The sequence below is a fragment of the Phocoena phocoena genome, chromosome X (genome assembly GCF_963924675.1).
Source record: "Phocoena phocoena chromosome X, mPhoPho1.1, whole genome shotgun sequence".
NCBI classification, from domain to species: Eukaryota; Metazoa; Chordata; class Mammalia; order Artiodactyla; family Phocoenidae; genus Phocoena; species Phocoena phocoena.
Genome location: NC_089240.1, coordinates 104,958,030 through 104,982,219, shown reverse-complemented (window position 1 = coordinate 104,982,219; position 24,190 = coordinate 104,958,030). Strand labels below are relative to the sequence as shown.

The window sequence follows — 24,190 nt, the reverse complement described above, 5'->3', positions numbered from 1 at the left end:
AGCCTGCCATGGAACTAGCTGTCCGTTTTTATCAAGGTGATAATATGGGTGCTGTCCCTAAGAGGATATATATTTGTAAATTCATTTTAAGGATTAGGAAAACGTGGGTTTTCCCTATATTGTTCATATTCCCTTGTCCAATCCTGCTTTCAACCAAGGGCATACATCTAGTAGGTAAAAGTTTAATAGTGAGTGACTTGATCATGTACAGAAGAAACTAGTGTCCTTGACCTTCATCAACCCCAACTGAGCCAGCTGGCATAGTCCCTAACTGGCTGGCAAAGCTAGGACCAGTGAATGCCCTGTTTAGTCCTTCAAGACAATTTAACCTCCCTTTTATTTTGCTAGCTTTTATTTTTATTCCTTTAAAGGGAACAGGCCCTAAAAGTAAAATAAGCTAACATTTGATATGTCCATATCTGACACCTTGAGCCTGGCTGTCAAGGGTGCCACAGCTTCCAATTCAGGGTGATAAAAGAACCATTAACAGCCAAAAAAAAAAGAAAAAGAAAAAAGAAAAAAGGAAACCCACACAAGCAGTGTGATATCATTTGCACTTCTTTGTAACAGTCTAGACATACTGTATGGAGTGTTATCCAGTGTGATAATTGGTAAGTAGATCTTTGCCCATGTACTGGGCTTACCTATAAATTATAATTCGGGGTTGCATACCATTATTGGTCTGCTTGCCTGCAGCCTTTCTAGATTCAACAGAAGTCTTGCTGTTCTCAGAAAACAGAGGTCTTACAGGGTCAGCCCTGTATAATAGGCAATTAGTGAATATGAAACATTAACTTGGAATTTATAGCACATAACTAGATGAGAATGTGAGTCCCAATTTTGAATTGGCTCTGTGTTCAGTTTTGGAATCCGGTTTTGAAGATCGTTGGGGCATTACTATTTATTTAAAATCTATTTCTTTTCAAAAATAAGTTAGAATTGTGTGGTTGACAGGTCGAAACCTGTGAATGCCCAATCTGATTATTACTACTGCACTTGCTGCCGATTGAAAGATAAAGGTGACTGGCCATCTGAAAAGCAGTTTTTCATTGTTTAGTATATTATGCATCAATTCCAGACATCAGAAAACTGTTTAAATCAGATTGATATTTTTGCCAGCTTTCCAGCACATCCAGATGTTTAATTGGCAGAGTAAAGAGATAATGTGCTAATAGGAGGCTGAGAACAATGTATTGGAGAGAGAGGTGATAGTGGCATCTAAAATCTATAGAAAATCTGTTAATGTAATTTGCTGAATGAGGGGAGAAAGGGGAGCAGAAGGGAACTTCTTAGGGAAACGAATGCACACAAAAGTTATTCATCAGTGAAAAAGAAATATATATACAGAGAAGTAAAAATCAGGGGCAGAACTACACTGAACAAACAAGGTAGAGGCCAGAAAGCAGCAAACTGCATTTTAAATCAAAGTAGTGTCTATGGTACAGGGAATTTGAAAGGACCTCATGTGGGGAAGAATATTTCCAGGGTGCCCTAGGGCTACTGTTCCAAACGCCTGCTCTCTTGGTGTTCCTGACTTTCATTGCCCCCAGCTGTGGTACTTCCCCCTCCAGCTCAACAGGGGCAGCCATGTAAAGGAGAGAGAGCGAGCAAAAGAGCCGCGTGAAACCGGTGCCAGTAACTTTCATCATCAGCCTTAAGGAGCGGGTGATCCATCTGAACCTCCCTATTCCACTGCAAGCCAAGAATATGAGCATCTTTATATTTACCCTTGTTAAACATCTGAATTAGGGCTTCCCTGGTGGCGCAGTGGTTGAGAGTCCGCCTGCCCATGTAGGGGACGAGGGTTCGTGCCCCGGTCCGGGAAGATCCCACATGCCGCGGAGCGGCTGGGCCCGTGAGCCATGGCCGCTGAGCCTGCGCATCCGGAGCGTGTGCTCCGCAACGGGAGAGGCCACAGCAGTGAGAGGCCCGTGTACCGCAAAACAAACAAACAAAAAATCTGAATTAGAGCTATTGGTCTGCTTTAAGGACCATGGAAGGGCTTTAACTTTTTTTTTTTTTTTTGCTTATTGGGTGTGGAATGAAGTGTCCATATGCTCATATAATCACTCCAACCCCTTCTCTTTGCACGTAATTCTTATAACACTTATTGCAGGTTTAACTAGTGTAAGAGTCAGCTGTTTTATGCACCTATTCCTCCTAAGTTCTGAGCTCCTAAAAACAGGGAAAGGGTTCTTTTTTACCTCTTTCCTTCCCCAAGCACCTAACACAGTGTTGTGCACCTACAGTCAGACCTTCGTATCCTCAGGTTCTGCATCCTTGGATCCAGCCAACCACAGATGAAAAATATTTGGAAAAAAAAGAATTCTAGAAAGTTCCTAAAAGCAAAACTTTAATTTGGCGCGTGCCTCATAACTATTTACATAGCATTTACATTGTATTTACAACTATGTACGTGGTATTTACGTTGTATTAGGTACTATAAGTAATCTAGAGATGATTTAAAGTATACGGGAGGATATGCGTAGGTTATGTGCAAATACTGTGCCATTTTATATAAGGGACTTGAGCATCTTCGGATTTGGGTATCCGCGGGCATCCTGGGACCAATCACCCTCAGATACCGAGGGACAACTATATCAGGTTCTCAACAGTCTCCCCTCCTCCTGTAACCCCTGTGTCCCACATCATTCCTCTACCAAAGAATGAAGCTTTTATGTGATTTATTTGTTGGAACAACCATGGATTCAGGAGTCTGGAGTAAATGGTGAAGGCCTAGGAAATGAAAGAGAGCCATTCATCACTATATACTGGAAATTTCTTAGTATTTGCTTCAAATAACTGCAGTTAGGAACAAGTAAGCTCTAGTCACTTCTACAGAGTCCTAAAAAAGTGGTTCTGAAAATTTAGTATGCTTCGGAATCACTCAGATTAAATATGGCATAATCCTGGGCTCTGAAGAAATTCTGCTTCAATAGGCGGGACTCAAGAATATACAAATTTAATAAACTCCCCAGCTAATTGACTACACATTTGAAAATCACTGCCCTGCTTTAGACACTTTGTCACCATCAGAATACCAGCTTCTATTGTGGGAATTAGGAATAGACAAGTATATTGGGAGAATCTTTTAAAAATACAAATTCAGGTTGGCAAGCATTTGTTAATTATGTGTTCATAAATGTACATGATGTGAGAAATTCAAAAAAATTATAAGAAATAGTTGCAATCCCAGAGGAATGGTCTTGCGGAGGAAGAAAGAAACTTCAAAAGAGTGATAACTAACAGAATACTCTCTTCAAATGCTAAACAATGTAGTACTGCTGGAGGATTCAGGAAAGATTTATGAACAAAATAGTTTGAATTTCACTGATGTGCCATGTAAATTCAGAGTGGGTGATAATTCATGAGAGACATGTGAATTTAATAGATTCTAAACTCAAAATGTGGACCATTACCTTTGGCTGTATTCTAGATATTTCTCCATTCGTGCATGTTATTAACTATGTTGTTTCTCTTGACACTAAATTTCTTTTCAGATGGGTTGACTGACTGTGTGGACCCCGATTGTTGTCAACAAAGCAACTGTTATGTAAGTCCTCTCTGCCAAGGCTCACCAGATCCTCTTGACCTCATTCAGCAAAGCCAACCGCTCTTCTCTCAGCACACTTCAAGACTCTTCTATGATCGAATCAAATTCCTCATTGGCAAGGACAGTACTCATGTCATTCCTCCAGAGATCTCATTTGACAGCAGGTATATGTGTATTTATTCTATTCCTTAATGAACAGTGGTCATGTTTTTCCTTAACCGTGAAAGGAAGATACACGCGCACACACACACACACACACACACACACACACACAACACATGATGTGTATTATTCGTAGTAAAGTATAAATGGGGCTTTTAATGACAAAAACAGAAGTATAATTTACAAATTTATTGTTCAGCTTTTGGATTGATCCCTTAAAAAATTCTTGAATTTCAAAAGCCAAATTTTAAGTTTTATTCCATGGTGTAAAATGTTTCCATATGAAAGAGTTGGGTGAGTCTGATGTCCCAATGTGAAATGCAAGACTTGTGAAAATCTGTCTTCTAGGCAAGCTCAAATGCGTGAATTGTCACTAAAGACCTGAGGCCGAAGTCCAACCCATAAGATGAAGAAATTTTAAAACACTAACTTACTTATTTGAAGTGTAATAACATGAATTTGCTTGTTCTTCTCAGCTTCATCTTCAGCAATGATATATTTTAGTCATTAGCACTAGATATAAGTAAGTCACTGAAGTCAACATTTCTGATCTCTTAAAAATGTTCGTGCCTTGTTCATGCCACAATTCAACATGTTTAAATATTGTTATTAAACTATAAGGATGTTTATCTCTCAGAATAGAAAGTCCAGCAGTTGGGCTTGGGGGTTGGCTGACCTAAGGGTTCAGTAACATCATCTAGGCCCCAGGTCCTTTCCATTTCTCTATTCTACCATCTTCAGCATAAGCTTCATTCTTAGGTTGGTAGCAAGATGGCTGTGGCAGCTGCAGGTTCACTTCAGACACAACAAGGACCAAAGGAAGAAAGAGAAAAATACTCCCCCAAGCATGGAATATAAACTCTTCCCTTCACTCTGACTGTTTCTCATATTTCACTAGCTTCTAGACTATTACAAACAGAAATTAAAAAAAAAAAAAACTTGGAAAGTATTTGTCCAGGAGCTCCTGTCTACATCCCACCCACTCAGTTGCATCCTGGTGGGTGTTATCAGGCCCCAGGAAAAACTCGGTCAAGAGTTTATATTGACATGAGTGATAATCTAAGAAAATCACAACTCAATCTTGACCCATACACACTAGGAAAGGGAAAAAAAGTGATGTGCGTGGAAATTTAAAACACTCAGCATCCTTCTCACAGATTGTACACTAGAACTGTTAGTGAAACTTAAAACTTTCTCATTATGTTTATTATGTGCCGTTCTAACCTTTTAAATCTTTGACAGAACCCCAAACCAACTGCCAATGCATCACAAGGAAGGCCTTTTCTGCCAGGGGATCTAGTCAAAGTTTGCCTTCTCCCAAGAGACTCAGTCATCCCCATTTTGAAGTATTTCCCCCAGCTCATTAACAACTCTGGGGTAATTTCAAATGGCTGTAGTCAAAGTAATTCTTGAGATAGTGAAGCCTTACTTATTGCACACCAGACGAACAAAGGAAACAAAAAGCATTATTCATGCTTAAGGAAAAGTCAGTCCAAAAGAAAAAAAAATAGGTAAATGAAATGACCACCGCCATGACACGGAGGTATGTATTAAATGACTCACTGAACTCAAGTAAAGGGAGAAAGTCGGGACCTGAGAGAGACAGGAACCAAGTCATTGTGATCCAGAGGAGGGCGTTTGAGCAATAAACTTAGAAAAGTGAAGGGAAACTCCAGCCCCTGCGGTTCAGCTTCATGCTTCAGCAGCGTTGCCAGCCACTCACAGAGTGAACAAGCCTATTACTTGTGGTACTTAATGCCCTTCTCCTCCTCCTGGTTTGATTGAGTTTTCCTCATTCTTTTGTAAAAGGCTCCAAGTTATCATTTGGCCTGTAAGTCACATTTGAATTCAGAACGACTCCTTCTTCCAGTGGTCTCCGCTCTGACACACGTGTCTAATCTGTCAGAAAAGGTGCAGGCCTTTTCCAAGGGAAACGGTTGAGGACAAGCAATGTAACTATATTTCCTTTAAAAAATCAATGCATACAGTGTTATTCGGGTTATCTCTGGATAAAATCAATCCAATTCTGATCATGTAGAGTATAAGTAATAATAGGTACAAGCTCTTACATCTCCATAGTACTTTTTAGTTTGTGCAGCTCTCAAACATACATTATTTCATCTTCTCCTCACAGTATCCCTGTGAAGTAGGTATTGTCTTGGTGCATTTTATATGTGAGGGAATTGAGCTTCAGAGAGATTAAATAACTTGCCCAACATCACACAGCCAGCAAGTTTCTTTGTAGCAACTCTTATAATCTTTCTGTTATACCACTGCTGCCCCGTTTCAACTTGTCCCATTTCAACTTGTCCTGAGCCTAGTGACTCAGATCTCATTTTTACTGGATGAATGACATCTGGGTTAACACAAGAAACTTAGAAACCGAGCGATCTTGTAAAATCCAGCTCATTTTAACACATTTCAGTGACATTATTTACAAACTCCGAGTCAATGGTAATGAGCTTCTTGGTAGAAGAACACTTTTGAACAACTGGTAGAACAGGCCTTTTGCTACGTTTAAATTGTTATTAACCACTTCTTATGTGTCAGGTCTCTTACTACGCTTTTACATGTGTTATCTCATTTAATCCTTACAAAAACCCGATATGGTAGGCACCATTATGATCCCCACTTTTCAGGTGAGAAAACAAGAACTGAGATTTCAAGTGAGTCACTTGCCCAAGGTCACAGCCAGTGCGTGTCAGAGCCAGGATTTGGAACCAAGCAGGTTCATACTGAGAGCCTGACCTCTAAACCACTATGCTAAGCCACTTTGGCTACTTAGAAAGCTTTGCTGAAGACTTACGACCCTTATCCGTCTGTGACTGTGGGGTTGCTCTCCTCAGACAGATCTAGAACACTTAGGTACTATAATCAGGGGAACCATTCTCCTCTTTGGCTTTTGCCACATAATTGAGTGATAGCTGAGTAGGTGGATGAAGAAGGCATTGCCAAGGGGCTCATTTGCCTACTGGCAAAATGTGACCCGCATGGAGGACTTGCTGCTGAGTGTTGCCACCATCAGAGGCCTTTGAGCTAAAGATGGTGGCATATAGGTGACTGACTGTTGCAAGGACAGATAAAGGTTAAATAACTGTGCATCCTTGTGCATCCAAGTGAGACTAGCCTTCCTTGTTCTGAGTTTGCTGCACTGGCATGTGAGAGCACATGGAACATTAGCCCTCCTGTGTCCCTGATGGTGTAATGTCACTGGGAACATGCCACTTGCCCATGGTAGAGTCTCCAGCAAGCCCAAGTCAGTTACCATTTTTTCCTTAAATACATTTTACCCTGTAGCCTGAGTTTCTTGTTTTCAGTCAACTCCAAACATGACTACAAAGTAAACCACATATTCTACGTGCCCTGTATGACTTATTACTTTTTAATAATGTAAATAGGTGAACAGAAGCATTATTGATCTTCAGTGTCTAAGCATTTAATCACTATTAATAATGTAAAAGGTTTTTATAAATATGTAAAAACAAGAGTACATTAAACTAAACGACAGCAGTAATTTGCAAAGCCGGACATTTCACTCATCATCACTAATGGAGAAGTGCATTTAAAAAACAAAATCCTACCGGGGTTACTGCAACCGCTGACAGCAAGGTCTGGCCAAACTCATTTGTCTGTTTTGTAGCCACGAGAGGCTGATCCCCACATCAATCCATGTCAAGTGTCTACATCAGGCATTGCTTAATATCAGCCCACAGATGTATTTTGTTTGGCCCAACATTTAGAAACTAAGAGATCTAACATAAAAATTGGAATGTGTTCCTTCTCTAGAAAATTGACAAAGCTTGACATCTCTGGTAGAGGCCATCCAGAGCTGAGGGCCAGTTACCCCTCTGGAATGACTATGACATGCCTCTCTAGCTCACCATTCACTGTTTCCCTTGCACCTGACTCACTTCCCTCGCTTTCAAGGTCCTGCCTGGCCCTGCTGGCCTTTGAGTTCGTAACCTCTGGACTACACAGCTTCTATAGCTTTTCATGGAAAGGCCACAAGTGTTCGTTTTTTTTCTTTCTGATCTGTTTCCCTGAGAGTCTTTAAAAATCCAATCTTAACTCTTTACTTAATTTTTGAACCTTTGCTGTGTTGGTTTAAAAAGTGACCGAACATAAACTAAAAACCACATTAATGGAAGGATATCTCCCCCCTTAGTTCACTGGGGGACCTGTGGACACCTCATGAATAAGTTGATGTACATTCTGCCTCACATCTTAGAGTAATAAACCCCCAGGTCCCACCATAGTAGAAGCAAAATGTCCACTTTCTATGAGAAAGATGTGTATGTTGAGAGGCATTTGACGATTGTTTGTCACTTAGAGTAAGTTTTAAGAACAATTTAAAGATCTAAAACTTTGCAGCAATGCTGCTGGGTGTGGGTGTGGCTGCCTCTTGTGCCTGCTCCTGGTGGGATCCCTAGCCTTAGTTGAAAAGTTCTAGAGTTGGGACCAAACTTAATCCAGCACTAAGCACATGACAGCACTGTTAACACGCTACAAAATGAAGAGGTTGAGCAGGGTGATAGGTTTCTTCTAGTGCTAACTTTCTGTGAAGTTGCTGTATTTCAGTTTCTTGCTCCACACTGGGAGGTGCAATATTTAAGTTCTGAACTGTCCTCATTGCTAAGATCTAAGTTCTTTGAGGACAAGGATCAAGTCTGATTTGTTCTCTCCCTGTTTTGATTATCTATCACTGTGTAGCAAACTACTCCAGAACATAACGGATTAAAACAATTTATTATGATTACATTTCATGATTCTGTGGGTTAGAAAAAAGAAATTCTTTTCTTCCCTCCCCTCCCCTTCCCTCCCCTTCCCTCCCCTTCCCTCCCCTTCCCTCCCCTTCCCTCCCCTTCCCTCCCCTTCCCTCCCCTTCCCTTCCCTTCCCTTCCCTTTTCTTTTCTTTTCTTTTCTTTTCTTTTCTTTTCTTTTCTTTTCTTTTCTTTTCTTTTCTCTTCTCTTCTCTTCTCTTCTCTTCTCTTCTCTTCTCTTCTCTTCTCTTCTCTTCTCTTCTCTTCTCTTTTCTTTTCTTTTCTTTTCTTTTCTTTTCTTTTCTTTTCTTTTCTTTTCTTTTCTTTTCTTTTCTTTTCTTTTCTTTTCTTTTCTTTTCTTTTCTTTTCCCGGGTAGGGAAAAAAGACAGAAATTCTTACAGGGTATGGCCAGGATGACTTCTCTTTTCTCCATGATATTTGGGCTCTCAGCTGGTATAACTCAAATAGCTGGGGGCTGGAACAGCTGGACAGCAGCCAGGAATCCCTCTTTCTACCTACAGCCTCTCTACTTGGGTTTCCTATGGGCATGGCAGCCAGTCTCGAATTTGTCAGAGCTCTTATATGATGGCTCAGGGCTCCAAGAGGTAACGTTCCAAGAGACAGGAAACAATAAGATACCAGTCTCTTAAGGCCTGGGTCCAGAAATTGTCCCAGTGTCCCTTGTGTTATATACTGTTTATCAAAGTAGTCACAGAGCTTGTCCAGATTCAAAGGGAGGGTCATAAATCCTACCTCTAGCAGAGAGAAGTATCAAAGAATTCGTGGCCATCCTTAATCTGCCATACCACTGTATCCCCAGATCCGAACACAGCATCTGGCAGAAAATTGGTAAGAAAATGAGTGAATGAGTGAGTGGCTTAGTTGTAGTGATATTGAAGTGCTCTTCTCATATTTGCTAATGAAAAACTCTTTTTGGTTGCCTAGAACACACAGATATTAGGACCTCAAATAAGTCAATTCCCAAATGTAGAAGCAGCCTAAAGGTAAGATTACTGTTCTCCAAATAGCACAGGAACAAATTCATAAAAGATGAAGTGATTATATAACAGTAGCAAAGTAATTACTCTTTTTTTTAAACTTATGAGACATTCCACCACTGCCAGAGCCTGTCCATAATTGACATCATTTATAACTTTGTGTAGGCATCAATAATCCTCTCTGCCTTCAGTGGGCTAGATAATCAAAATTTGAAACCAAGGAAAAATTAGAAAATAAGGAGCAATATCAGGAAGTCATAGGAATACTGCTGTGAACTGGCTCACTTTGCTGTTCCAGCTCGTGAGAAAACCAAAGACAAGCACCCCAAAACTAATTGAGGTACCGCAAATGCCTTGAGCATGGTATTCTTGGCAAACCCTTTACCTACCCAAGTCCTTCCCTTCCTTTACTATACCCCATTCAGTAACGAAATCTTGATTCATGCACCTGATTATTCATGATACCTGGCAACAGCCATGATTACTATCATAACTTGTTTAATAAATTATGCCTTTCTGCGCTTAATTGATCTGGGAACGTATACCATTTGAAATCCTGTGAATGGCAAAATGAGTTATTAAATCAAGAATGAGGTTAAGGCGAAGGTTGCAGGAAGATGATCATTGCTGTTGATCTCGGATTTGATGAAGACTTAAGAATAACCATACTTGACCGATACAGATTCCTGTTTTTTAAAATGTACATTTTATTGAAATATTAGTATTTCCAGAGTAACTGAGAACTCTAAATTTCTCTACAAGAGATACCAAAGTCCTCTGCTGTCTCTAATGTAATCTAATATCCTCCTATCAACTCATTTTTATAAAGTGATGAGGATATGTATTCACTCATTTATTCAACAGATATTTCTTGAGTCACCCACTCTGTGCCAGGAACTGTGCAGATGGAGGTAAACAAAAGAAACAGAGTCCCCTTATTCACAGAACTCCCTTTACATTCTAGTGGTAGAAGCAGTCAAAGCATCAAGTAGATACATAAAGAGTTAAATGAATTACAAATTGCAATAAATTCTGTGGATAATGGAACATCAGGGAGCTTGGGGTTCATCAACTCAGGGTCCCAAATTCGACTGCTTTGATGAAGCAGTCAGGTAACCGTAATGGATGTAAGACAAGGTATTCTAGCAAATGAGACCAAGTCATTAAACAATTACAGAAGTGAGACTGACCTGGAAGTTTTCAGCAGAAACTCAGGGATGGGACTAATTGACTCAGGTGAGCTTGAGGAGGCTCCTGGATGACTTGCAAGAAAAAATACAAAGCTTATTTGGACTTTGAGCAGCTTAACTATTTGCAGGAAGTTTCATCCTTTGACATCTGGGCCTATAAATAATTTTAGTACAATTTGAAATGTTTGTGTTAAACAGATGAATTCAAGGGGAAAAAGCAATCATCCAAAAAAATTCCCATTTACCACACTGAAAAAAATTCCCATTTAACCACACTTTGGCGTCATTTGTAATGATAGACCCTACAGTTTCTTTCAAGATAATCCACATTGGGGAAGATTAATCATTTCACTCTTGAGATTGATGAACATGGCAGTGTTTACTTGGTTCGCGTAATGGCACTGTCCTAGGCTCTGGCCTACAGCAGACAAATTGCCTTCCCCATACAGTCTAGTGAGGAAAACTGACAATAATGAAAAGGGTAAATGTCAGGTAGGTATAAGTACTGTCAAACGAGATAAAGAAAATTTAGGGACAGAGAGTGACCATTTTAGACGGAGTGGTCTGGGAAATCCTCTCTGGCCAGATGACACTAGAGCAGAGAGCTCATAGCATTCATCTATATGTTAGATGATCTTGGCAAGAATGTTTCCTGCCACCTGGACCCTTCTGCAGCAGCTTATCACACAATCCAGAGCCTGGCTGTCACTTTTAGGGTCCACTGAATCAAGATTCTGTGGCATTGTGTGAAACAGAAAGGTAGAACAAACCTTTCTCAAGGAATTACTACATACTGGTTATTGTACCAGGTTTTACTGATAAATGGATGGGGTGCCTGTCCTTCAGGAATACATTGAGCAAAACTGAATACCTCAGACAAACTGAATGGCCTCTGAAAGAGAAATCAGCAACAGCCCTCGACCATTTAAGTCATGAAAAGAATTTTTAAGGGCTTCCCTGGTGGCGCAGTGGTTGAGAGTCTGCCTGTCGATGCAGGGGACGCGGGTTCGTGCCCCGGTCCGGGAAGATCCCACATGCCGCGGAGCGGCTGGGCCCGTGAGCCATGGCCGCTGAGCCTGTGTGTCTGGAGCCTGTGCTCCGCAATGGGAGAGGCCACAACACTGAGAGGCCCGCGTACCGCAAAAAAAAAAAAAAAAAAAAAGAATTTTTAAAAATAGCAGATTGTCATCAATTAGTGTTGACCCTAAAAGAAATCAGATACGTAGAAACCACATCCTGATTTGGAATTATGAAAAAGAGGAGGTAAGGAAAGCTTATATTTTAGAAGATTTATAAGGAAATGCAATGTTATTATAACATTAAAGCATTCATTGAGTTAACATTCACAGTCTGTGAATTCATATGCTTTGTGTTTAACTTTTTCATGAATCTAGTAGTTAAGGACCTCCAAGTATACTTACTAATGGCAAATCTTTGTGTATTTTTAATCTTAAGAATGTGAAAGACATTATGCCAGGTACACAACTAGGGGCTGATAAACACACAATGCAACAATTGCTGAATAAATTGAATAAACTAAGGACTGGGGGAAGCTCTTTCTAAGGCATCAGCACCTGCAAATCTATCTTGTGTTCACCTTTCTTTCTAAAGCGAGGCACTGCACATAACCTGCCCACATTTGGAAAAGGGACCCAAGAGTGGGTTGGCTCTGCCATGATTCCTTGTGAGTCTGTCTGTCTTCCCATGTTGCTTTTCCTAAGCAACCTCCTTTGCTTATCACTTCTGTAGTTTTCCCAAGTGAGAAGTAATTCTGCTACTTGCTAATAAAGCACTTTGATCTCGTGTATGTGAAAGGTGTTACGTGTGTGAAGATGGGATCTCCTGATTTTCAGACAACTATTTTGTCTAATGCTAAAGTTCAGGAAACATGTTCAAGACACATTTAAAAACTTACAAAGTGCTGAAGGTTCCAAGATTTATAGTGCTGGCTAGCTCCTGAAATCAGCAGTCAACACCTAAAGGTACCAAAAAAGAAGGAACGTGTGACTTTCACTTCTTTGCAAATGCTCTTGGGCAAAGAAATCTGAGCACAAATCTTTCAAAAGCTATTCAATTGATTATTTGTGATATTTTGAAACTCAGATGTTCTGAGGTGCTTAATAATGGTGATTAGTAGTACCAGTAGCTGTCTACAGCTTATCTCGGTGTGAATAGGTGTCTTCTAATATTTTACCTATCTTACTTACTGCTCAATTAGGATTGAAATTCGAAAGGATCAAATCCTTAATACCTACTTCTCAGCCATACGATTTGCTTGCAGTGACTCTAGCTAGTTCTGTCATCTTACCTTGTCCCTGGAGAGGGCAGAGTCAATGCAAGTCTAGGGAGAAAGAACAAATGACATCTTGTGGTGGTGCATCTCCACCATACACCCTGCACGTAGAAAGTGCTCAGCAGCTGGTAAATGTCTACAGAGTAGTGACATCCTGTGGATGAAAAGCACTTTCTTTTCATGTGTAGCCACATTATTTACATCTTGACTAAAAAAGTCTACAGCTGGGGCTTCCCTGGTGGCGCAGTGGTTGAGAGTCCGCCTGCCGATGCGGGGGACATGGGTTCGTGCCCTGGTCCGGGAAGATCCCACATGCCGCGGGGCGGCTGGGCCCATGAGCCATGGCCGCTGAGGCTGCGCGTCCGGAGCCTGTGCTCCACAACGGGCTGAGGCCACAACAGTGAGAGGCCCGCATAACGCCAAAAAAAAAAAAAAGTCTACAGCTTAGGCCATTTAGAGTCCAGGTCAAAAGACGTCCACCATTTCTACCACTTACTAGCTGCGTTATCTTGAGCAATTTTTTTTAACCTCTGTGAATGTGTTTCCTCATTTTTAAAAACAGGCTAATAGTAGTACCTACTCAGGGTTATATTGATGGTAAGTGAAATAAAATAAGGAAAGTGCCTGGCATGGTACCTGACTCATAGTAAGTGCTTAATATCTTATTTATACAAACACATGTATTTACATATATATAGATACTTTATATATATAAGGTACATAATAGAATATAATTTGAAAGGTCCAGTTCAAAAGACAGTCACTTTACTGGGTTACTTTACTGTTACAGCATCTTTGTGAGGTGACTGGGGATAAGACAGGGAAGAACTATCACTCTCACTTTCCATAAGGAACAAAGGAGGCTGAGAGTAATCCCATTTCTTAGGAAAAGTCACATCGATGATTATTAACAAGCCAGAGCTAGAACTGGCGTGGACAGTTAGGCCACACTTTTTCCTCCTGGAGGGAAGAGTAATCCATGGCCAGGCTATAGCCAACAAGACAGACTTGCCCTGTATTTAACGACTATCCATTTATTTGAAGGGCAGATTCACAGAGAAGTGACAGGAAAGGTTAATGAGGTTAACAAAACCCCATAAGGCTGATTACAAAGATAAACCATTTGAGTAATGTGGAAAACAGGACAAAAACAAACCAACCAAAAAAATAAAATAAAACTTGAGACTATTCAAGAGTTACAAGGGCTTCCAGGGCAAATATTTCAGGATTCAAATTCTGGACAAAAATAATCGTGTGTCTAAATGAAGCAAACTGGCACTTCTGCAGTCCTGAAAATGTGACCGTGTTGTCAGTTTTCTTATTGCTTCAAAACACTTGATCTTTTTCCCATTACTTTGGGGATTTCAGGCATCAAAAGCAAGCCTACTTTTGACAAGCAATTACCAGGGCAGATGGGAAAATAGGCACCCTACCTCAGGGTGAGTGCCCCCATTTTGTTTTACTTGAAACATCACTAGCCATGAGGAAAATAATTCTTCTTAAAAAGCTATCTGCATTTGCAATAGCACCACCTTTCCCAAAGTCCTAGAATGTTGATGGGTAATGCTCCTAGCTGCTCTTAATGTTACCCATTTGGTAGGTATTATTTATTTGGGCTAGTGACCAACTGAGTAGGATTAAATCAGCCTGCTCTATTTAACTAAAAACTAATGAGATTTTATTGGGTTTGCATATGAACATTCACTGCATTCGCATTTGCAGAACATGAAAACAGGTTTATGCTATAGAAGTAAATGTTTTCATGGTACTGTACCAGCTTAGATAACATACATCAAAAAAAAAACTAGCATGTGACGTGTGGAAACCCCCAAAATATCTGAATATTAGAACCCTCAAATGTATTTGAGTTATGAAATACCAAATTGTAATTACATAGTTGTATATAAAGGAATAATGGGGTTAGTGTTCATAAATTAAGCATTTGAGGAGGGCCATTCATTCTTTCCAATCACAGGGGTACTATTTAATTCCCTGAAGTAGTCAATTATCAGACAACACTCTCATGATGAGAAGGTCGTAATTCACAATCCAGAATGCTGGCTTCTAATAAATGAACTGTTACACAGGAACCTCAAAGTGGTCTCTGAAACCCTTGAAGTAGTGCTGTGGGATAGGCTGGAAGTATTTTACAACTTCATATAAAAATATTTGCGTTGGGGCTTCCCTGGTGGCACAGTGGTTGAGAGTCCGCCTGCCAATGCAGGGGACACGGGTTCGTGCCCCGGTCTGGGAAGATCCCACATGCCGCGGAGCGGCTGGGCCCGTAAGCCATGGCTGCTGGGCCTGCACGTCCGGAGCCTGTGCTCCGCAGCGGGAGAGGCTGCATCAGTGAGAGGCCCGCGTACCGCAAAAAAAATAAAAATAAAAAATTGAGTTGAAATTCGGTGGAGCTTTCTTGAGCACATGCTGTGTACACCAGGCACTGGGAACGACAGAGGAAAATCATACCATCCTTACCCTGGAGTGACTATCTAATAAGAAAGACAGACCCATATAACTCTCATCCAAGACAGGCTATGACAAGTGCGATAGCACAGATATGAGCACTAATGAGAATAATAGGGCTGGGGAAGAAATTAACATTTATTTGGGACAGATAAATCAGGTTAAGACATATTTTTCCATTTCATAATCGCTGGATTTGAAGGGATCCTACAGTTCATCTTGTAGTCCAACCACCACTTTGTCATGACAGTTTCAACATGACTCCCCAAACTGCAGTTTTGCAAACCCTATTCCAGAGGTTTGTATGGAAGTATTAAAAATTCATGCCTCAGATTTCATAATGGTGAGATTGTGAACCGGTTGGTGACTTGCCTGCCTTTATACATGTGGTTTACGCCTCCTGGCTCCTTCCTCAGGAGTTCATATACCTTAATTGACTGAGTATATACTGTTTTTGCTTTCCCTAAAGTTCCCTCTTTAGCACCATCAACATCACTTGGGAACTTGCAGGAAATGCAAATTCTCACGCCCCACTCCAGACCTGTGAATCAGAAACTCTGGAGGGCAGGCCCGGCAGCCTGTGTTTTAACAAGACTTCCAGGTGATTCTGGTGCATGATCAAGTTTGAGAGTCACTGGTGTATATGAGAGAAAGATAACCAGAAAGGACTGAGGACCAATACTACAGTCCCAAAATTACACTCTTAAAAGAAGATCCTTTATTCATTGTGTGCCACAGTGGATAAGAGGGCATCATAAGCCCTTTGTCCCAACCGCTCAGAGGTATTTGCATTCCAGTAGCGCCCCCAGAAGCAGCAGTGATTTAGCCCAAATGACACAATCTACAGCTGTGGAACGTTACGGTATAATAAGCCCGCGGAGAAGATGGCAGGAGAACCATGAAACCACACCTCATACGCAGCAGGTTTCTGTCCCTTGGAGATTTGAACCAACTGACAACTCATAGAGGAATTTACAGGGCAGGATTCCAACACCACTGAGCAGAGGATTCACATAGCCTCTCTCAGCCCAGTCCTTGTCGATGCTATCTCTTGACCAGAGCTGTCAGCTGCGAAAAGGATTTCATCTGTTCCTGTGGAAAAAACAACCTAACCTGTCCACCTGCTGCTAGATCCCCTGCTGGCCAGGTCCTTGATTTTGAATGTTACCCTTCAAAGGTTGCTTATGCTCCTGTTAGCAACAAAAGCAAATAGCTATAACTTCCCTAGCCCTTGAGCCTCATTTTCCTTACGAAAGATTTTAATCAGAAATACCATGCAGTAAATTACATCTTCTTTCAGCAATTTAGTTTTCAGCCTTGCTTTTCAAACCAACTTTTGTGCTTGAGGTTAATGTTTTTTGCCTGAGGTGTTGAATGAATATTGGAGATTTAACACCAAAGACAAAAGACAACAAAGAAGGGAAGAGGAAAATGAAACCAAGAATTTATTGAAGGCTAGGGATAATTTGACTATGCCACGAAAATAGCAAATACAGAATGAATTAGACCTTTTGCATCAGAACTGTCTAACAAGCAGCTTGTTAGTTAAATAAGGCTCCCGGTAAAGTGTACTGACTTGCGTTTCCCAAGATGCCCTGTTCTTCAAACCAAGCTCCAAACACCTAGAGGATTCAGCATTTAGTTAAAGGGAGAAGCAGTTCCTCTGAGGTTGCTGCTTTAGCATAGGGACAGCAGGTCGACAGCTTGGCCTGTATTATCCAGAGAAGAAGAAAAGAGACACTTGTGAGGGGTGATCTTCCCCATACATGTTTTTAAAGTCACATTGGACACGTTCATCCAAGTTCAAGTTATCTTGCTCTAACCCACAATAGCAGGGAGAAGTCCTTGTTTTTAGAGGTTCAAGGAAGCAAAATATCCCATCCAAGTCTGTGGATCAAAGAAGGAGAGCCCCAGACAAAGATGGAAAGCATGCAGTACCCACCATTGAGAGTACACAAACACACACGCACAACCAACACAAAAGACAGTCACACTGGGCACATACCTGCTGTACACATGTGCAGGGCCAGCTTCGTGATAGTCCAGACAGTAGCTTCTGTAATCTAGTTTGGAAGGTTCACAAGAGTTCCGTATGTTACTTAATTGAAAAAGTTTCAGGAAAAGACAGGTCCTTAAAGGTTTAGGACTCACGTTGAACTTTTTCATGTGGCAAAAGTTTAAGAGTTCAAGATGTTTCCTCAGGACAGACCAAGGACAGGCCAAGTATGACTGCCTCACTTAAATGGTGATTTGAAGAAGCTGGACAGGAAACAGGGAGGCACCGCAACTGGGCATGACAAAAAACATGGAAAGTAAGATTGTGGGATGACTGAAGACAGACCCCAGCCATAGATGCCTCACTACTTCAGCAAGGATCTCACCTAGGAAAAAGGTGAATTATGCAGGCCACCTTGGATATTGGAAACATAAACAAACAGATTATGTACATGGGGGAGAAAGTATATTTTAGTGGTTGCGTAAATCAGGAAAAATAAAGCAGATACAAGGTTACCCCCCACAATTAATGAAGAAAGTTGAGTTTAGAAGCTGGAGCGCACAAAGTGGCAGTTGTGCTGTATGAAGTGGCACAATACACCGTATCTGCCAAGACTATATCTGAAGGTTCCCTAAGGGCCATCTGGAGCTCGAGTAGCCTGGGGAAGCGAGCAGACTTGAGAGCATTCTTTTTGAAATGGAGAGTTTGCCTGAGAAGATTTTTTCCCTAGGTTTCTGCATGCAGTGCCAATCCAAGTTACTGCCAATTAAAAAAGAATAATACTGTCCGGAAATTTAGACAACTTATACTGACGCAGGATGACTGATGTTGGTCAAAGATTATATAGTAAGTACTAGTAACCCAGGAATGAAAGGAGCTAAGAGTTATTCTTGTGAAAAATGGATGACATGGAGTGTGTAAATAATGGAAGCAAATGCAGCAAGATACAGGGAATCTTAGAACATTTAAAATCCAATACGTCACAAAGAGAGTTCAATGCTGTTAAATGTAAAATAATAAGTTTTATGGGGCTTTATCATATGCTGTAAGTTGGTGTGGATCATAAAATATGAGGAATAAAAAAAGTAGGGGAGTTGAAAGACAAGTCTGAGCATTATTTATGAATGATGAGTGAAATGAATGAGAACAGGTAGACAATGTCTTGAATAATGATGACTTTGATGAGTCGTTATCACACAAATCTGTGTGCTTCATAAAATATGAGTAATATTAAAGAGAAGAGGAGTCAAAAGACAAGTCTACTCAGAATGAGATACAGAATGAAGGAAGAGAGGAATACAAGAGAAGTGCACAGAATAATGATGACTTTTATGAGACTTTCACTCACCAGCCTGGATCCTTCATAAATATAAGCTGTATAGACAATAAAAGAGCAGCGAAGAGAAGAGACAGATCTGTGTCTGTCATAAAATATGAGCAAATAATGTCAACTAGGCTTGACAAAATAAAAACAAAAATAACTGAGCCTAGTACAGCTGTGGGAAGACACAATGTCTAGATTAATGTGAACAAATAAAATAAGCGCGTGTAGAATTGTCTCGCCAGTAGGGAATCAGCAACCACCTAAGTAGGCATCATTGTTGAAAAGCCCACCTTGTTAACTGGTAAAGCCTTGGCAAGTTCATAATTACCCCCTACCACACCCCCCCCCCCAAAAGCCATCAGCACATAGGGCTCAGGAAGCAATGTTGAACTGATCTTCAAATGAAGGTGGCCTCACTAATGCACGTTTCTTCTCAGCCCCTCTGGCTCCGATCCCTATGTAGTTTGCAGGAGATTTTCTCAGCTGGTTTCTACTTAATCTATACCCAGTTTGTCAAATTTTGCTTTGTAAAGACCTTCAAAATGTCACTGTATAAAACTAGAGACATCCTTCTCTTTTCATGTCTTGTTACATTGGATTTAGAACCAGGGACCAGATCTGTCAGGATTAGTTCAAAATCCGGAACTTGGTGACTTTCAAATATCTTCTCTATTAGAACAAATGGGATTTCAAAATCTCCCCAAAAAGGAACTGGAAGAATCAGACAAGGCAAAGCAAGTGCCAGTGTGCCATTTGCATGCCATTCAGAACCATTATTTACAGAATTCATAAGATGGACAGCTCATTGGAAAGAAGAAACCCACTAATTTATGTCAGAACTAGGAATGTCAGTCTGAAGAGTTCAATAAAGACACTAATAGCAACAATTATACTAGCTTAGCTTTGTGCAATACTTAATGGCTTATAGTTTGTGTTGGGGGAAGGCTTTAGGTGATGCAGGATAAATCCTATCAGTATAACATATCCCAGTTCTTCTGGTTGCAGTAGAATTTAGTAGTGATGTTTATTGGCTATAACATATAACCCAAGCTTTGGCTGGTAACTGTCTTTTGCTTTTTCACAGTTTTTTTTTCTCTTGAACGATCTTTGTGGCCAAGAGCCTTTAGACACATTGCCTTGACTTGCTGATTGAAAGAATGTATAATGCCAGGGTGGAATTATTATGGTTACTTTGGAAAGTCATGTTTGCCCAAATCACATGGCCCCTTTTAATCCAAGATTGAGCTTGCCTGGGTACCCTGATCTCACTTGGTGAAAAAAATGACATTAACGCCCTAGGAAAAATCATTGACCCTGCCCAACCTCTTCAACCCTACCAGCTCCAGCTATAAAATGCACGTTCTAGAGCTCAGGGCTGCCAAGGCTAGGACTGGACTCTGGTGAGACCCCCTTCCCCCCAACCTCAAAAACAACAGACAAGTGAAAAATCTGTGCTTGGGGGTTGCCCCTGGGCCTTCTTAACTGCCAAGCTCCTAAACTTTGTTACAACTTGTTGGCCAAGCTAGAGCTGAAAGTATACTCGTTTTAGTGGACTATGTCCCTGGGAGACAGCTCTGTTAAGGGCTAGTCTAATGGAATCCTCTTATTTGGCAAAGATGAAACTCATTTGTTTAAAGGGAAAATCTCCTGAAATATTTTATTTCAATCAGGCCAGAGAAACATGGTGCTATATAGTCAGGGACCATGTCTCTTTTGCAGACTTTAACTGTTAAAATTTGCCCAACTAAGTCTACTTTTTTTTTTAATTATTTTTCCAGAAAAAGTAATTTGGCAATATGTATTAAGAGCCTTAAAAGTGTTCACACCTATATATGTAAATGCATAGAAAATGCCCTCAATAAAATGATACTGCTCATTACCTCTGGGGAGAAGACCAGGAACTGGGAGGGAGGTGGTCAGCAGGGACTTTAGTCACATCTACAGTGTATTTATGTATTAACTAATTTTCATTTTAATTAATTTTAATAAGAGAAAAGTATCTTTCCATGACTAGGACTATCTCCCAAGGAAATAATAAGAAATTCATTGCAGAAAAAAATAAGAAACAACTAAATATCCTAAAATAGGGAATGGATTAAACAAGGAATACTGTTTTAGGGCTATATTATCTAATATCAAAATGATATATTAAGGAATTTCTAATTACATTGGACAATGTTAATAATACACTGCCAACTTTAAAATATCAGGATTCATGGGCTTCCCTGGTGGCGCCGTGGTTGGGAGTCCGCCTGCCGATGCAGGGGACATGGGTTCGTGCCCCGGTCCGGGAGGATCCCACATGCCACGGAGCGGCTGGGCCTGTGAGCCATGGCCACTGAGCCTGCGCGTCCAGAGCCTGTGCTCCGCAACGGGAGAGGCCACAGCAGTGAGAGGCCCACGTACCGCAAAAAAGAAAAAAAAATCAGGATTCAGAACTATACTGAGTATAATCCCAATTTTTATTGGTAAAAAAAGATATTCATACCGTCACCAAAATGTTATTAGAAGTTACTGCTCGTTGGTGAAATTATTGTTTTCTTTGTTATACTGAACTGTGTTTTCCAAACTTTCTCCAACTTGGCTTCTAGAATCTAGTTTCAACATGCTTTTATATTTGCCTTTGATCTTGTGTTGCAGGCGTGCTTGTGTGATTCGAGGCCAAGTGATGGCTGTAGATGGAACCCCTCTAGTAGGGGTGAATGTTAGTTTCTTGCACCACAGTGATTATGGGTTTACCATCAGCCGGCAAGATGGAAGGTACGTCAGTATTGCTTCTGATCATTGTGTGGGCCAAATACCGACTTCTAGCCATGAGTCAAACCAGGGCTCAAGTGATACAGTGTTTATAAGCCCATCTTCCTTCAAGCTGTATCTAAAAAAGTCATTGGTGTTATTTATTTCCTCTATTCCCCATCTAAATCAAACCAAGTTTAGCTCCTAACCAACCCTGTACTATTACTGTCAAGTCTTCCTGAAACCCTGGCCATGTGGAAAGTTGTCTAGCCTTCATCTAAGCCTTCATCATTTATAAATCCAGATTCAAAATCCAGTAAGATGATGCAGGTAATGAAGCATTGAACACCTAGGCTGTTCTTTCCATGATAGCCTCAAAATATTTCAGAGATAAAGTTGTCCAAAAGGTTTCTTCCAAAGGTATACAATTCAACCACATTAAGACATTAAAGGAAAAAAAAAATGTGTCCTCCCTAGACTGCCTATTTTACTAGTGGCTATAACAGGTCGAAAAGCATGGCCAGCTTAACCAATTTCCCTTGGTGTCTATATAACCATAGTGATTTAACCTTAAGCACCAACCACCAAGCTGTTCTCTAAGGGCTTCCCCAGGTTCTCAGAGACCTGGAAAGCAAGACCACTAGTTAAATCTTTTCCTCCTGGAAAAGGATTTGCTCACAAAAACATTTTTGTTGCCATCCTTCAGGTAGACATTCGTTTAGAATATTTGAGTCAATAGGCCCATGTGTCCAGCTTAAAGGTACCTATTTATGATTCTCAGGAACATTGTAATGATGGCTTTGAGGTACCCTAGACTCCAGGTGGCTACCCTTGAAATGTCCTACTGATAACAAGCCGCTTCAGTACTCATATAAAGAGACCTATTGCCTTGAAGCTTTATCACAGTGTGAGAGACTATGTCATTTCAAGAACCTAAAATCAGATGTTATTATTAGTCCTAGCCACTTCAGAATTGTTAATTGTTCAACTTGGGCTATGCTGAATTTATTTTTTCAACTGCCTCTCAAGAAAAGGCTTACAAAAAATAGTTAAAGAAGATAATAAGGAAGACTTTAAACCTATTTAAGAAAAACTTTTTAAGATTTTAGGAAATTATATGAATTATTTGTATGTAAATTATATTGCTAATTAGTAATGAGCTGTCTATTCATTATAACAAGCTCAGCAGAACTACTGTGGGAGCATCTAGTCTGAATATATATATATATATATATATATGCAATAAAAACTATTTCCTTTCAAATATTCTATAATCAGAGCTCTCTACTAATTCAAATGGACTTTTTTCTCAATTAGATTGAATGATGGAATTTTGGTAGTTCACGCACCAGTAGCTGGTACAGAAAACTGGCCTCTCCCTTGCCAGCAGGCTCAACCATGTGCCAGAAATTGAGAAATGGATTATTTCTTTAAATAGAATATGCCCACAGGGACATTTGGCTTCTTATGGAGAAATGATGTGCCTTAGGTTTTTTAGCTTGTGTACAAAGGTTTCAGTGAGTTATTCGATATTCACAAAATAACCTAAAAGAAATGTGATGTCTAAAAAGTCTATAAACTTTCTGTTTCCAGTTTACAGAAAGCATTAAAGAATGACAATTTTTATTGTTATTTTTGTGTTTTTAATCTTAAGTAAAATACCAGGACCCTCCCACTGAGCTCACTGTGAGAACTAGGTTTATATAGATGACAGATATTAGCCAGAGTCCCCTCTGGCAGTAACTCTTCCCTCAGGCTCCACAAAGGATGTAGGCATTCAAAATATGTGCCCCAAATACCAACCAGACAGTCCCACTATCATCTCTTAGACATAAAGTGACAGTGTGATGAGAGTTTCCATTTATATGTCTCTGCTGGTTGCTACCTCAGATTGAGTTAAGTACATTTCAGAAGTAGAATATCTAGAGAAACTACAGATCTTCCTCAGTTTATGATGGGATTACATCCCGATAAATCCATCGTAAGTTGAAAATGCATTTAATACACCTAACCTACCAAGCATCATAGCCTAGCCTAACCTACCTTAAATGTGCTCAGAACATTTCCATTAGCCTACAGTTGGGCAATATCATGTAACACGAAGCCTGTTGTAATAAAGTATTGAATATCTCATGTAATCGATTGAATACGGAACTGAAAGTGAAAAACAGACTGGTTGTGTGAGTACAGGAGAGTTGTAAGCATATCAGTTATTTACCCTCGTGATCACGTGGCCAACAGAGCTGTGGCCCACTGCGCTGCCCAGTATCACAAGAGAGTTTCTATCGCATATCGCTAGCCCGGGAAGAGATCAAAATTCAAAGTATGGTTTCTACTGGACGCTTATCACTTTTGCACCATCATAAAGTTGAAAAACCCTAAGTCAAACCATTGTAACTTGGGGACCATCTGTATACCTGAGGGCAAAAGGATTATAGAAAGGTTGAGGTTAGCATTTAGATACCTAGTAGACAGGGTGTGATATGCAAAATGCTGTAAAGTTCTGGCTTTCTGTCTCCAAATCTCAATCCCACCTCTCTGCCACTGTGCCTTTTGTTCCCATCAATGGTATCACTGCTTTGGGTTAAGTTATTGACTCTTTCAAACTCCCTGTTATATGCAAATATGTTATGGTGGCTGGAGAACTAATTACCCACATTATCATCCATCTGCACAAGTTAACTGACAACTTTCCATAGGGAACCAGGAAA

The 24,190-nt window shown here is 40.4% G+C and overlaps 1 protein-coding gene across 4 annotated transcripts in view; it reads left to right on the top strand.

Moving 5' to 3' along the window:
- Window positions 1-24,190, top strand: part of TENM1 (teneurin transmembrane protein 1) — a 572,765-nt gene that overhangs the window by 396,886 nt on the left and 151,689 nt on the right. For all 4 annotated transcript variants that reach the window (XM_065900559.1, XM_065900557.1, XM_065900558.1 and 1 more), the window contains 2 exons: window positions 3,501-3,717; window positions 21,384-21,503. In XM_065900559.1, coding sequence (XP_065756631.1) covers window positions 3,501-3,717; window positions 21,384-21,503 — 337 coding nt within the window. The remainder of the gene's footprint in view (window positions 1-3,500; window positions 3,718-21,383; window positions 21,504-24,190) is intronic.